Genomic DNA, 14,428 nt, shown 5'->3' with positions numbered 1-14,428 from the left:
CTCCCCCCTGCCTGTGTCTCTCCCGGGGCGTCTGGGTCGTTGACTCGGTTTGTGTTTCACGTCAGGCCACCAGCACTTGGCCCGGTCGGTGTGAGCGGGTTTCGCGTCCTGACGTGCGGGGGTGGGGCTCACCGGGCTCGCAGCTGACTCTCCCGGGAAACTCAGGACGGCGGCATCTCCCTCTGCGGGCACGTCTGTCCGCACACTTTGCCCACTTGCTGAGGGGGCTGCTTTGTTCTGTTGGCTGGGTACACGTGCTTGGGGAGCTCTGATTTCCAGGGATTTTCTCCGGCGTGGGTTCCCGGTGCGTTCCCCTACCCAGCTCGCACACCGAGCGAACGGTTTCACTGTGGTCAAGTCCGGTCGGTAGATGTTTTTCTCGTACTGGTCACGCTTTTAGTGGCATTTCTCAAGGTCACAAAGACCTTCTGCGTTTTGTGGTTTTATGCTTCATATCCAGATCTAGATTCCATTTCACTTACTTTCTGCAAAAGGTGTGGTCACGTCCTGGCCGAAGGGGACGCCCCATGCTCCCGTGCCACTTGCAGGAAAGACACGCTTGCTCCGCTAAACTGCCCCTGCTGCTCGGCGCTCAGCGCAAACGACAGGCTGTGCGGCGAACCCCGGGAAGCAAACGTCAACGCCAGACTCGTCCTTGTCTGTCGCTGCTTTATGCGTCAAAGCACTTACCTCTCAAAATTATACGTCTTATTTATCAAAGCGTGAGCAGGCCGGTCACATTTCACCAGGACGGTTTCCTAATAAAAAAAAAAGAGCACACAAGGCGGTAAGACTCAGCCAGGGCTGCAATGACCATCCTGAGCGGAGGCTGGCAAACCACCGCCCTTGGGCCAGTCCGGCCTGTCGCTTGTTTTTGCAAACAGAGTTTTAGTGGAATTCGGCCACACCCTGGGCTACAGACTGTCTACGGATGCATTTTACTCAACCGCACGATTGGGTAACAAGACAGAGACCATATGGTCCCCAAAGACTGTAACACTTACTTCCCCTCTAGGGGAATGGCGGGCCAGGCGCTGATGGGAGAAGACGCATCTGCGGAGGCTTGCCCAGCGGGCTCCTTCTCTACAGCAGACAGACACGCCACGGCCCAGGACACGGACTCTCGGGGCACCTGACAGCTCAAGTCAGGTGTAAGACTTGCCCAGGACTCAAGAAGTCCCATCTCAGACTTGCTATAATTTAACGATAACTGCTGGTGCTTAAAGTTTTCTTTTTTTAAAACCCATCAACTTTTGATCTTGCGAAACTATCTCCAAAGCCATCGTGTGTGCAGAGAAGCAAAGGCTGTCTTGAGCAAGAAATGCAGCTGTAGATCCCCTGTCCTTAGGCAAAGAAAAAATAAAATTTTGAATTTGTTCCAATTCTAAAACGAAGTGTAAATTCATGAAAAGACTGGCGTACAGAAAGAAGTAAAAAACAACAACAACAATTGCAGTGGTGAATAACCCATAGACATTTGATTTTTCCACGACGGCTGTTGGAGATGTGTCTTCCCGTCTTCTTACCGGTGCTTTGAGAGAGAGAGAGACAGACAGAGAGATCGGCCGCTCTGCAGACACAGAAGTGGGCTGTGGTGTGCAGACTCTGTAGGGCCCCTGGCTTACATACCGATCTCGCCAGAGAGCCGAGCCTTTTTGTCTTCATAACCGAAGGCGAAATGCTATGGGGACCACAGGTGGGCACCGGGGAAGTCAGCTTGTGAGACAATCAGTAAGTAGTAGCCCTGCCAACACGTTCAGTCAAGCGCCTTGAGTCCCTCTCCCCTTCCTGACACCTGCTGCCGCCCCGGCTAACAAGATGACCCGGGCCCTCCCCCGAGCTGGTGCCCTTCCAGGTCACTCTCTATGTCACTGCCTTAGACGTCATCCTGACATGTAAATGGAACAGGAAGGGGATGAGGTCAGTGTAACACAGAGAAGTGGGTGGCGCACAGCACGGGGCGGGGGCGGGGGTCACTCAGGTCCTCACTGCCAGCTGTCACTTGCACCTGGCAGAGCAGGAGGCCCCTTGCTACCATAACGAAGAGCTCAGCAGAGCCGATGGGGCTGGAACCTGGTCCACGGTGACTTGGGCCAGCAAGGAGAGGGGCCTGACTGCAGCCTCCTTTGTGGCACAACTCCCGAGACGCCTAATCTGGTACATACACGGAGACTGTGTGCGGCTGTGTCCCAACCCGGCTTTCAAGAAACAGGTGCTATTCGCCAGGGAGTCGCTGATGGGGAGCACATTTCTCCGCTGAGTATCCATGGAGCACCGTGTGCCAGAGTGGCATCAGGAGAGTCTATCCCCATATGGTAACCGCGATGTTAGGTAACAATGGTAATACCGTCTACGGCAGAAGGAGCTCCTAAATCTCTTCCACTCCCAAAGTCTGAAAGCAGATGCAAGAAAGAGCTCTCAGACACCCCCCAGGACTAAGGCATGGACATGGTTTTCAGAGCAGAGCCCAGATTCCTGGCTCCCAGACCCAGAATCTGACCACCATCCTCAGTCCCTCCCTCCCTCCCTCCCAGAGACATATTTTCGTTTTTCTGTTGCCTGATCGTGGTGGTATTCCTTTAATATTATGCCAACTCATAACCCTAGTGCCTCACGATGAATTACACAGGAACACACACCCCAAAGTGTTTTACTGCTGTTTTCAAACGGTGGAGTTTTAACCATAAAGAAAAACAAATGAAAAATGCTAAGGTTCACAATGTCTCACCCAAAAGCTCAAGGGACACCATATAAGGAACATAAAAAGCCATAAAAACAAGCCTGAGTCCAAAGCTCCCCATGGCTATTTAGAATGTCATCCTACAGTGGGATCACTACATCTTAAACATCTGAAATCATTCCAAGAGCAAAGTTTCGTTTTCCCAAACACAGCTTAAATGTTCTTTCCTGCCTATCCAAACAAATACCTCCTCATTCATATTGCTAAACATCCCTTCTCCTCACAAGTAAGATTCATTCCGTCGGCCTTTTAAGATAATTTCCTTTTATCTAAAATTTCAAGCTCTTGCCCTACGACACCCTTTCTTTCCGGAGGGGAACGGCCGGACGTGCGGCAGGGTGGGTGGAGACCCTCGGGGCTCCCCTGCAGCGTGGGCGCACCTGCTCGTGGGACCCTGAGGCTCATCGGGGGCGCCATGTGGCAGGTGCCCCGCTCAGAGCCGGTAATGAACAAAGCCATTCTCCCGACACCGAGCTGCTTCCGTATCTGTATGCCGTCCCCTCGGACGGCTTTCAGAAACATCGAGGGCACACAACTGTTTGCCACCGACTCAGCCGTCACATTTTGAAGCTAAGTCAATTTTAATCCAACTGCCACACGCTGAGACCAGAAGCAGCTAAGCGAAGGCTTCCATTCAGGATGGAAGGCCCTGCCCTTGGGTGCTCCTTCCCGGTTCTTGGCCTTCGTTGCGCCGACCACAGGGAGGCTGCTCACCTCCGCTGGGGACAGTGGAGGTGGGCAGTGGACGTGCTGTGACTCCAGCACCAGTATCCGAGCTCCCTCTTCCCCCTGGCAGACACTCAACACTATCTTCGGGGAGTACCAGCTCCTTATTCCGCAAAACCTGCTGGACGGGCTGTGAGTCTTGCAAGTATAAGGCAACAATCTTCTCCCAGGAGGAGATGTTTGGGTTCCACGGCCCAAAAGAGCTAAAACAGTAAAAGATGGTCATCACTGTGGTCGGTAGGTTTTCACTGGTTCCTCTGAGTCGCTACCTGCATCGAGACAGATAAATCTCAGCAAATTTGTGTTGAGTCTGGGGCGCCTGGGTGGCTCCGTTGGTGAAGCATCTGCCTTCAGCTCAGGTCATGATCCCAGAGTCCCAGCATCGAGTTCCGCATCTGGCTCCCTGCTCAGTGGGGAGTCTGCGACTTCCTCTCCCTCTGTCTGCCGCTGCCCCTGCTTGTGGTCTCTCTCTTTCTTTCTCTCTCTAATAAATAAAGAAAATCTTAAGAAAAAAAAAAAAAACATAGACCCTGTCTATGAAAAAAAAAAACCAAACATGTTGAGTTGAAAACCTCAGTCCCCCCAAATACTAAAACTAGCCAATGACTTCTTAGGACCAAACACAGATAGGAAATTTATATACATATAACCCTCTATAGTGTATACAGTTTTATTTGTAAGTATAATCTATGTAAGTTTTTATACCTAATGTGTAAGTATTTTAAGTATTTATAAATATTGTATAATTTATAGGTTTTATTAACATCTATATTTATAGTATCTGTTCAATGGAAGACACCTCGAAATAAGATTTGAAGTGGAGATGGCCTCAGACGGGGTGGCGAGGGGGGGTCATCGCCATGTTCCCGCCCCTGCACTGTGTGACGGGTTCATGGAGGTTTGGATGTCCCTGCGCTAAACAAGCAGGTATAGACTCTGAACCACCCCAAGTCCTGCATAAAAACAGCACAACCAGACAACAAAACAAACCTCAGGGACAGTCCCTACAAAATAAAGTGGTGGGTTTCCCTCTGAACTGCACAGCATGGGGGAGTGAGGACGCTAGACAGAGCTGAGGTCAGGAGGCCCCGGGGTCTCCCTGACTCTGGAGCCCGGCCTCTGAGCTGGAGAGAGCCCAGCAGGGGAGTCCACCCATTATCACGACACTTAACAGACCTCCACTGGTCACCTGTGCAGGAAGCCAGGGAACCCCTCGTTATTGCAAAGCTCATAGATAGAGGGGAAAGAACAGAGCATCCCCGCGGACTGTCCCTCTGGGTGACAGCAAGGACATGGGGGAAGCATCTCTTTAAAAGTTCCCAGGAGTAAGGGAAGAAGGAAGGACAGAGCTGGATTAACCCTGTTTCGTAACCTGGTGACACAGATGAGCTTTACCTTTGCTCCCATCACAGAGAAGCACCACCCAGTAAAGAACTCACCCCCTTCCTGCCTCAGGGACGGAGCCTGGGTCTGGCCAAGCCTCTGGGTCCACCTGCCTCTGCACAGGACATGTAGAGGACAGGGGAACACGAGGAGCTGCACCAAGAACGAACATGCAGTCAGGAGGATGCCATGGTGGGAAACTCCCCAGGCCCTCGGGCACCATCAGCCCAACAGCTAAGGGAAGGTGCTCTTGGGCCATAAACTATAAAAAAATGAAACTAGGTGATTCCAGCCAGGTCCACAGACAAGGAAAGGAGGCCGGGAAACTTGGTGGCCGGTGTAAGGTCCCACACATCTTGCTGGTAAGAGCAGGAAGCCCGGATGGGGGCACGTTTGTCTCCTCTGTCATCCTGTTCCCATGTGGTCATCCGGGGAGCGCCTGACTGCAGAGAGGTTCACACTACGGGGAGACCCGAGCCGCATTCCAAGTGCCCGCAGGTCTGCGGGCCTCCCTCTGAGTGGGAGCAGGGCAGCTGCAGGGGCTGACATTGGGACCAGGACCTGTGAGCATGGCAGAGGGGGCAGGGCTGGAAAGAGGCGAACAGACAGGAGGGCCCAGCCAGTGTTCTCCGACCGGCTGCTCACAGTCTCGGCCCTATTCCGAATGGATTGTTTGTCTCGGTTTGCAGGCGTTTTTGACACATCTCATGAAAGGCTTCAAGGGAACACATTCTCTTGTCTGTGCTCTATATTCCCGTGGGCAACGGACTGAACTCAAATCTGAACTCACATCCTGCTGTTTCTTCGTGCACGCTGAGCTCAGAGAGACTGCCAGTCTGCACGTGGGTGCCCCGCCTTTCTGCCTCTGACAAGTTCAAAGATGCTCCTTATGTTTTTGCAAATTCACCCCTAAAGCATCCCTATTTCCTTCCCTGTTTCTTGTCACCGGAAACACAGCCACTGTCGATCCCTCAGGGCCGGACCCCGACACCTGGTCGGCGGGGTGCCACCCAGCCCCCCTTCCACGCATGGCTGCTTCCGCCCCTCTCGTCCCGGGAACGGGACACCTGTTCCCTGTCCACCCAAAGCTACCCTCTGCTCACTGGTGTTTCGCTCCAGGAGTCAGACAAAGACCACAGGTCGTGTACCCTACACCAAGTGCAAACGATGTGTCGTACATTCTTTAGGATGACTTAAGGATAGAGACGCTTGGCGCAGCGTGCCAGTAACCGAGAAGGGGAGTCCCAAGACCCCACACGCTGTGCCACAGACCGTAAGCAGCCAACTTCTGTCTAAGCGACCGTAGCCTACACAGCAGTATTAGTTATGCTGTTCTACTGCTGCCCTGACGAGGACACAAAGGACGGTGTTCATGTCCTGCTGGAATTATTTTTCAAAAACAGCTGGACGAATATATGCATTATTATGTTTGCGTGTTGCTAATAAATATTATTAAGTAGCTCCTGGTTCCTTCCACATTCACAGCGTGCTGGTGACCGACAGGGCGGGGCCTACACTTGAAGGCATTCTCGCCACCACTTCCCCTCTGAGATCAGGAACACAGTCAGGGAGGGCGGCCCCTCTCACAGGCACACGTGTGTGTGTGTGTGCGTGCATCGACGCGAGATGCTGGCAAGTTTCCACATGCCGGACAGGGGACAGGACGTCACGGCGTGAGCGTCTGACGGTGGCGTCCAGCTCCGCCTGGCCCGTCGGCGGACCCTGCCCGGGCCTGTGGGACGCCGATGCTCACAGGCTCTGCGGTTCTCCGGGGTCTTCGGTGAGAAGCAGCCACAGCTGTCAGTACAATGAAAACAGAACCGACTTGCTGATTCTGACTCTGCTACTAGTCGTGGTCACTGCTACTGTGTGGTCACTCTTCCTTTCAAAGTCTCATTTCCTGCCGCCTGTGAAATGTGCTCGCAGTGGAGTCTGGCCCCAGCGGCAAGTCCGTAGTTCCACAATTTGGATTAAATTCGTCATTCATGGAAGAAAGAAATACCGGGAATTCTCCCCGTAGTAGATACTGGGGAGGGGGGTCATTTTCGGACACCGGCTGCTCTATGGACGTCCCCACGTGGCAGCCCCTCGCCCGTGGCAAATGCGTCTTCCCATGAGGAATACGTCCTGTCCTGGGACACCGTGCATGCTGGAGACAGGATGGGGGACAAACTCTTTGTGAATCTGGATTACAATATGAAATAACGGACTAGAAAGAGAAGAACATGAGTCTGAAGTAAACTGACAAAAGAAAAAGAGAATTGATTCCTGAAATCCTGTAACTCCTTAAAAATCCAAACGTCTTCCTCTGACCACAAGTCTGTAAAAGTCACACTTGCCGTTATGACAAATTTCAATTCTTCAAAATTGGTTCATGTTTGAGGGACTCAATCTTGATTCTAGAAAACCCCCGTGAGACACACAATTTTACTGCAGGAAAGAGTAGGTGTTCCCAGGCCTCGAGCAGCTGGGCGACGGCCGAGGCCGCACCCTCCACCTGTGACTTGGGCCTTCCGATGTCCGCCGTCGCTGGTTGGTCCTGTTATGGATAAGGAGGCCCCCCGTGCCCTGGAATGAACTAGAAGTGTGTGTTTCACTCCCTCGTGTGCATGGAGAGAGGCTGTGTCCAGTCCCGAACTGAGTCTTGTGGTGAACACGGGTGCGAAGCCGGCGTGGGTGAAGCAGAAGAGCTGAAGACAAATTCCTCCAAGAACCCTGAAGACGTGAACAGCTGCAGGGAGGCGGCATAGACGTGCATTTCAGACTGGGACCCCCAGGAGGGCCTTCACCGGCCGTGATGCCTATACTGAGTACGCAGGGTGAGGAGGGTGGGCCAGGCCCAGAGCCCGGAGGGCGTTCTGGCCCGAGGAGAAGTGCAGTGTCCTGCAGGCAGCATTTGGTCCCGGTCAAGGCCAGCGTGGCAAGAACCGTGCATCAACGGTCTGGTGGCACGGATGGACCAGAAAACAGAGGTCGGAATCAAGAGTTTTCGACCTTGTCCTTAGCTTCTTGGGCCTTCATGGAGGGGTTCTGAGCCAGGAGGCCATGTATCTGATCTTCAGAGTGGCTCAGACACAGGCAGGTGACAGAGGACCAGGTCAGCTAGCTCTGGGGAGGGGAGCGCGGCCCTGAGCGCAAAGGCGAGACCCAGGGAAGAGTTTCCTGCAGAACCGAGCGCTGATAAGCCGAGAGTCCACGGTGACTCCCTTTCTGGCGTTAGAAACCGAGTGGATGGAGTTACCACTTGCACAGACAGAGAGACAGGAAGACGAGTCCGTCCAAAGGGGAAACCAAGAGTTCAGTTCGGAATGTTGCGGTCGGAGGGCACGCGAGCCGTCCCAAGTACAGTGCTGAGACTCAGGGCTGTCCAGAGCAGGGACACAAACGGGGCACCTTCACTGTGTTTTCACCTCATCCCAGCAGGGCTGGGGCCGTCCTGGGGGGCAGACCCCGGGGCTCCCGCCCCATGCCCGCGCCTCTGCTTTCTCCGGAAGCCACAGCTGCTTGCAGAGGGTGCTGGCCACCCCGCTTACTGCGAGGACCAGGTGAACCCCAGGTAAAGGACAAGGAATCCGTTAAGGACCGTACAGAGCTTTCATCATTGCAAACTTGGTCTTGGGCATCACAAATCCGTCAGTCTTTGTAAGCACTTCTCAGAAATAGTTTTGACCCCAAGGACAGGTATTTGCATGAGAATCGCTTGACTAGGCTTTGTTAGCTGCATTCAGAAACTCCAGTCTGGGAGGGTCAGACTGAATGGTTCAGGAAGAGTGAAAAGTAAGGGAGAACCACAGAAAGTGACGAGCCGGCCATCTGGTCTTGCCTAGCTGAGTGTCACACAAGCCACGGAGAACCAGGAGAGGGGCCAGGCTGCGGCTCCGTCTGAGATGGATTCTATTTACAGGTTGAATCCAAGACGATTCAATGTCGAATTCGGCGGCAGCCTGAAAGGAAATCCAACACGAACTCAGCCCCTTCCAACTTTGGAAATAAGAGCCCGCCGTGGGGTCACCGCACCGACCATGCGCCCCTGTCGGCAGAGTCAGTGATACCAAGCGCCCAAACAAGCAGCTCTGTTACATTAAAAAACAACTTGGAGTCCACTGATTTCTTTAAACAAAACCCAAATCACCCAACCAAAAGCTATGCTGTCTTATCTAGATGGGCAAAGTTCAGAACAGCACAAAACCCTCCAACTTCTGAGCCTGAAACTTCAGTGGGACTCGGACGGGACTGGAGAGGACGGCAACAAGGATGAATGTAGGAACAGCAAAGAACAGCAATAACACGGGACAGGAGCCCAGCAGGCTCTCAGCACGTGAGGGCCAGACCCCAGGCTCAGGAGACATGTTCCTAAAGAAAAGTAACTCCTGAAGGTCGACCAGGGCACCCACAGACCATGCAAAGTGCAGAAAAGGCCAGAACTTCAACACCATTACTCAGCATCTTCTCCTATAAAAAGAGATTAAGAGGATGATCCTGACGGCTTCTTTTAACTCAAATTCCCAAGAATGAGCATTTAATTTGTCTCTTGGTGTTTAAGGCAACATACAATGCATCCAATGATCCGTGAAAAAATACCTAAAACTAAGGACTTTGTGAAGTGCTTACTTCCGTAGTCTGTCGGAGGGGCGTCTAACACAGCTCAACGGTTCCCTGGGCCTCTCGATCCGCGGACTGAAGGGTCCTTGCAGGTTATGACAGGTGACCACCGCAGGATGGCCTCCAACGGCCCACCTCGTGGCGGCGGGGGGGCGGGGCGGGGGCGGGCGAGCAGCTACACGTGGCTTCCGCACGTGGCTTCCACACGGCTCGTGGTCTAGAAGCCGTCACTGCAGCTGAGAGTTCACATTCCATGTGCCTCCTACGCTCACGCTGCGAGGGTCATAACCCGCACTGAAGCAGAAGCCCGTGTTCCTAAGCTTTATTGATGGAGACACTCAAACGTGCACAAAACTGGGGGCAATGGGATAAGGGGCCATCACCCAGCCTTCCTGACACTCGTCCATCTGGTTTTACGCACGTGCGCAACCCACCTGCCAGTTCTCTGGCATATTTTAAATTAAATATCAGACAACATCATGCTTGGATTTAACCGATGAGGACTCTTTATTCCGCACACCCACCATGCTGTTACTAATCTCACTTCATAAAGTTACTATGGCCCCATACGTACTCCAACTTCTCTGGCTTTCCCCAAAATGTGTGGTCACAGCTGGCTTGTTCAGGTGTGCGTGAGCCTGGTGCGTCTCTCCTTCCGGGTCCTGTCTCCTTTCTTGGTGTTACGGATTTCTCAGAGAAATCGGGCCACTTGTCCTGTGAAGTGTCTCACATTCTGACTGGGCTGATTTTTCTCCTCCCGTTCAGAACGACAGACCCTGAGCCTCCGTTAGATGCAGGCTCGGCTTTGAGCCCCAGTTTCTCCATTGTGGGGCTGCGTCCACCACCACATCCCATCACCACTTCCTAATGTCCGAGCATCTTGCTGTCAGGAAACTTCGAGGGCTCGGGGTTCCAAGGGATTCCAGAACCTTCCATGGTAAAGATCCTGCTGACCCCTAACGGTCTAGCACCCACTGAAGACTGTCCCCCAGCGCCATTAGGGCCTTCAACTGCCGACTTCTAATTTTATCACTCTCTCTGTATTAGCTAGAATCCTCTACAAAGGAAAACTCTCCCTAGTCAACTATCCGTTTACCCTGAAATGCATTTCATACAGGAAAGGCATCATAAATGTTTACCTCTTTGTAGCTTTTTAGAGTAACAGACTGATGACGTTCTAGCACTCTGCACCCACAGTCACCGAGGAGCCCCACGTCCCCGCACGTGGAAGCCAGGCTGGGAGCTGGGTTCCCACCGTTACTTCCAGGCCCTCTGGGTAGATAAAGCTAAGAAACACGCAGGTTCTGAAGTGAACACAAGACCCTGAGCTGGCAGTAAATATGGCCACTGCATAAATTTAAAACCACACAGGTCAAGCTCAGCTGCATTGGTTCTAGACTTGTGTTTCCTCCTTTAGCTCTCACCCTCACGTCCCGTTCATGCACGTGCTGATTTGGGAGCCGGAAAACCAGGGTAAGACGAAGGTGAAGCGACTTTCCTCACACACTCCCACGGTTAGGAGCCTTGTGGCTTCAGACGAGGGAAGTGCACCCAGAGCCTCATTAATTCCTCGCTCCCGTGGAAATCAAGCAATAGAACCCATCTCATTATCCAGGAGGCATGGAGTAAAGGAGGAAATTACTCTGTGTTCACCCATCTCTGAATTACTCTCAGGGGTTGAAATATCTGGGGACTATGTGAACCATCACACAGAAAGCTTCTCCAAAGACAGTGTGTTGGGGATGTCACTCACGTCATCGACGGCGTGGACCACTCCCGCAGGCATGGAGCTGGGGGTAGAAGGACAGTGAAAATACACATCACTGTGGAGTTTCCATCTGTTTCCCCAACATACAAACTCTTCCACACTCTTCACCTCCTTCCTTCCTTCCCTCCCTCCCTCCCTTCCTTAAAAAGAGAGTGAGAGAGAGAGCATGTGGGGAAAGGGGCAGAGGGGGAGGAACAGAGAATCTCAAGTGGACTCTTTGCTGAATGCAGAGCCCAATGTGGGGCTCAATCCCAGGACCCTGAGATCGTGACCTGAGCCGAAATCAGGAGTCGGCCGCTTAACCAACCGAGACACCCAGGTGCCCCGAAACTCTTCCACACTCTTGTTTCTGCTGAGCCCTCCTTTTGTTTTCTCTTTCTGGTCCTCCCTACTGGTCCTCTCCTTGCCGCTGGCTTTGTCTCTCCGCCCCTCTCTTCTGCCTCACGCCTCCCTCTTGCATCGTCTCTGATTTTCTCCCCTTTCCTCAGTGTCCCCTCTCCTCCTTCCTTTTCACGTTCTCTGGAAATGATTTCTCTCACACCTCTGCTCTTATTCCATACTCCTGTGTGTCGTAGGAGTGAAATAACATCTCTGCCCCGAGTCTCGGGGGTGGCTGATGGACAGCAAACCTTACAGCATAGTCTCTGTCTTCAGGAACTCGGGTGTTGGAGGGCAGTCGTGAACCTGGAAAAATGCAACGTGCTTCAGAGCAAACGTCAAACGAACGTAAGCGAGCTAGGAGCACGAACAAAGCTCACGAGGCCTCCGGTGAAGTGCTGAGAAGCTCAACAGCGGGGCTTCCTGCGATGATGGAAACAGCCCAACGCCAGCAGCTGGAATGCTGCTATGGCAACGGGAAACCACCTGCTGGTGGAGACGCGGCACCAGGGGACCGCCGGCTGGTTACACCACAGTTCCCGACACACCTGACTTTCAGGCCCGACAAACGGCGGCTAACCACCAGCCACCACGGCTCAGGAAGGACTGAGCTAACTAGATTCAGTTGCTGTCAAAAAGGTACCAACTGTGTTTCGTGCTGTAGGGCTGGCCCAGGCCATCCGAAGACCTTCCAAAGTCACGGGCTAGGCTGTAGGGTATACACATCCGTGAGACCTGAGGGAGGCCCTTCCGGAAGAGCAAGATTTGGGCGGGCGAGGGGAGGACCCCGACATGAGCCAACTCACAGGGCAGAGGGAGGGCCTGTTGGCTACAGAGCCACCTAGGAGGCTGACCTAAGGGAAGCAGGGGGCTAGTGTGTGGCATCGCGTGGGTTGGAGGGCCCCGAATGTGGAATCCATTCTGCAGGCAGCGGGGCGGACCTTTCCATGCGGGTTTGTTTCATCCAGGGAAGAAGGGAAAGCCCTATTGAGTATGGTTTTCAAGTAAACAGCCAACTAAAACAATTTCAGATAACTCTGTGTTACTCATTAATACCATCAAAACTCTCTCCGAGTCACAGATAGCAGCTGCGTCAACACTCATGACCTTCTCGCACCCCTGAGGGGTCTCCGGAGTAAGGAAAGAAGGACGCCCCTCCCCTCTCACGGACTAACACACAGAGAAAGGGCCAGCCAGAGCTCGGCCCAGCCAGTCGCTGAAACAGGCCTGAGCCATCGCGCAGCAGAACCCCTACGACGCACACGGAGCCCGCGCAGAGATCCTGGCCACGTTCAAGCCACATTCCGGCGGCCTCTAGCTGCTCCGGTCCTTCCAGAAAACAACCCTCACCCAGAGCATGAGAAACTCTGCCCTGGGGCCCGCCGTAGGAACACTGGAGGCACGGGAAACTGCTGCCCTCTTTCCTTAAACTAGACATACACACACGCTTGCACACGCACACGCACGCCCAGTGCAAATGCAGATTACCTGTCCTGTGAAGCTGCATCATCCAATTCCTTATCGAAGGGCAACAGGGGGCGGATCCGGCAGTGAACTCGGATATTTCCTTTCAGCTCCTACGACAGAGAGTTGGCACCTGTGAGCTGAGGCGCACAGCTGCGTGGACCATCTGCTTCCTCAGAGAACGCATCCCGGGTACCGCCTCACAGGACGCGAGCCTTGGCCTGCCCACCCACACCCCGGTTTTGAACACCACCCCGGGCGGTCAGTGCTCTTTTAAAGCTTTTTGAAAATCCCCACGTAAATTTGTTCACTTGGCAAATGATGATCATGTGATAAGTATCAGGAAAACACCTCTCAAAGGCCACCTGCATCCCACTTGTGAGGCATTTTAGGGGACGTTTCTGAAATCTGGTACTTCTGCTACTTTTCCAGGCCCTGCAAAGCCTTCGTCTAGACCGTGGCCGGACGGGATATCGCGGAGACAACCACAGAGGGAGAACCGACGGCTGTGGAGTGTGGCAGCAGCGCCACACATGCCCGCGGTCCGAGACACGTGCCGCTTTACGCGAGCACGGCAGTGTGCACGTCTGCGCTCGGCCCACGAGTGACGGGGAGTGGCCAGCTCCTGCGGGACCCTGGCTCTGCCGCACCCCTCCCTCTGGCCCCACGCTGGCCTCGTTCACCCACTGGTCCTTTGACGACGCTGGAGCCATGATGAGGACGTCTCTTCCTCCTCCACAGGACAGCGTGTCAGAAACACAAAGTCTGCCACTGTGTCCCCCGGACCGCCCTTCCGCGCTCACTCCCACCAGCACCCCCCCACCCCGCGCATGTTGTGTGCCGCACTCCCCAAATGGCTAAGGCAGCCTCGTCTGGTTTTATCCCTCCCGAAGCACCGTGCCCGGAATGAGCAGCACATCTCCAGGCGCACGTTTCTGGTGTTCTGATATTCTCCCGCCCTTGCAGCCGAGCAACCCCCAGCTTACTTGGCAGCCCCTGACACCGACGACCTATTCCGTGCTTGGGATCATCACCTAAAACCAGGAATTCTGCATTCACCCGAACGGAGCCTCTGCTCCTCCCCAGCCCCCCAGACGATAGACACACCGTGGGAAAACAGGGGAACTGTCAGCATGGCTGCAGCTTTGCCAGAATCCAGCATTCTGTGGAACAAGACGTGGCCTTGGGAACCGAGCCCACACTGTGTCACCAGACGGGAAAGACCGTGCAGAAGGAGGGGGAGGGCCGGGCGGGAGAAACTGGGAGAAGGCAGGTGAAGGGCGGTGTCAGGTGACCTGGGTGGTGGCTGCACCAGTGAGTGAAGAAGTGTCACCCAGTGAAAGGGACGGCCACCTCCACTCCACGGC

The 14,428-nt window shown here is 53.9% G+C and overlaps 1 protein-coding gene across 3 annotated transcripts in view; it reads right to left on the bottom strand.

Annotated features, from left to right (window-relative positions):
* KIF25 (kinesin family member 25) overlaps window positions 1-14,428 on the bottom strand; it is a 50,039-nt gene that overhangs the window by 17,850 nt on the left and 17,761 nt on the right. For all 3 annotated transcript variants that reach the window (XM_087865687.1, XM_087865686.1, XM_045770626.2), the window contains 3 exons: window positions 13,086-13,174; window positions 11,205-11,241; window positions 691-758 (listed from right to left, as the gene is read on the bottom strand). In XM_087865687.1, the coding sequence (XP_087721813.1) occupies window positions 691-758; window positions 11,205-11,241; window positions 13,086-13,174 (194 nt within the window). The remainder of the gene's footprint in view (window positions 1-690; window positions 759-11,204; window positions 11,242-13,085; window positions 13,175-14,428) is intronic.

The sequence above is a fragment of the Ursus americanus genome, chromosome 11, assembly GCF_024610735.1.
Source record: "Ursus americanus isolate L20-20 chromosome 11, mUrsAme1.1.p, whole genome shotgun sequence".
Classification (NCBI taxonomy): domain Eukaryota; kingdom Metazoa; phylum Chordata; class Mammalia; order Carnivora; family Ursidae; genus Ursus; species Ursus americanus.
Note: the sequence above shows the minus strand (reverse complement) of the source record. Positions and strands in the feature narration are given on the sequence as shown.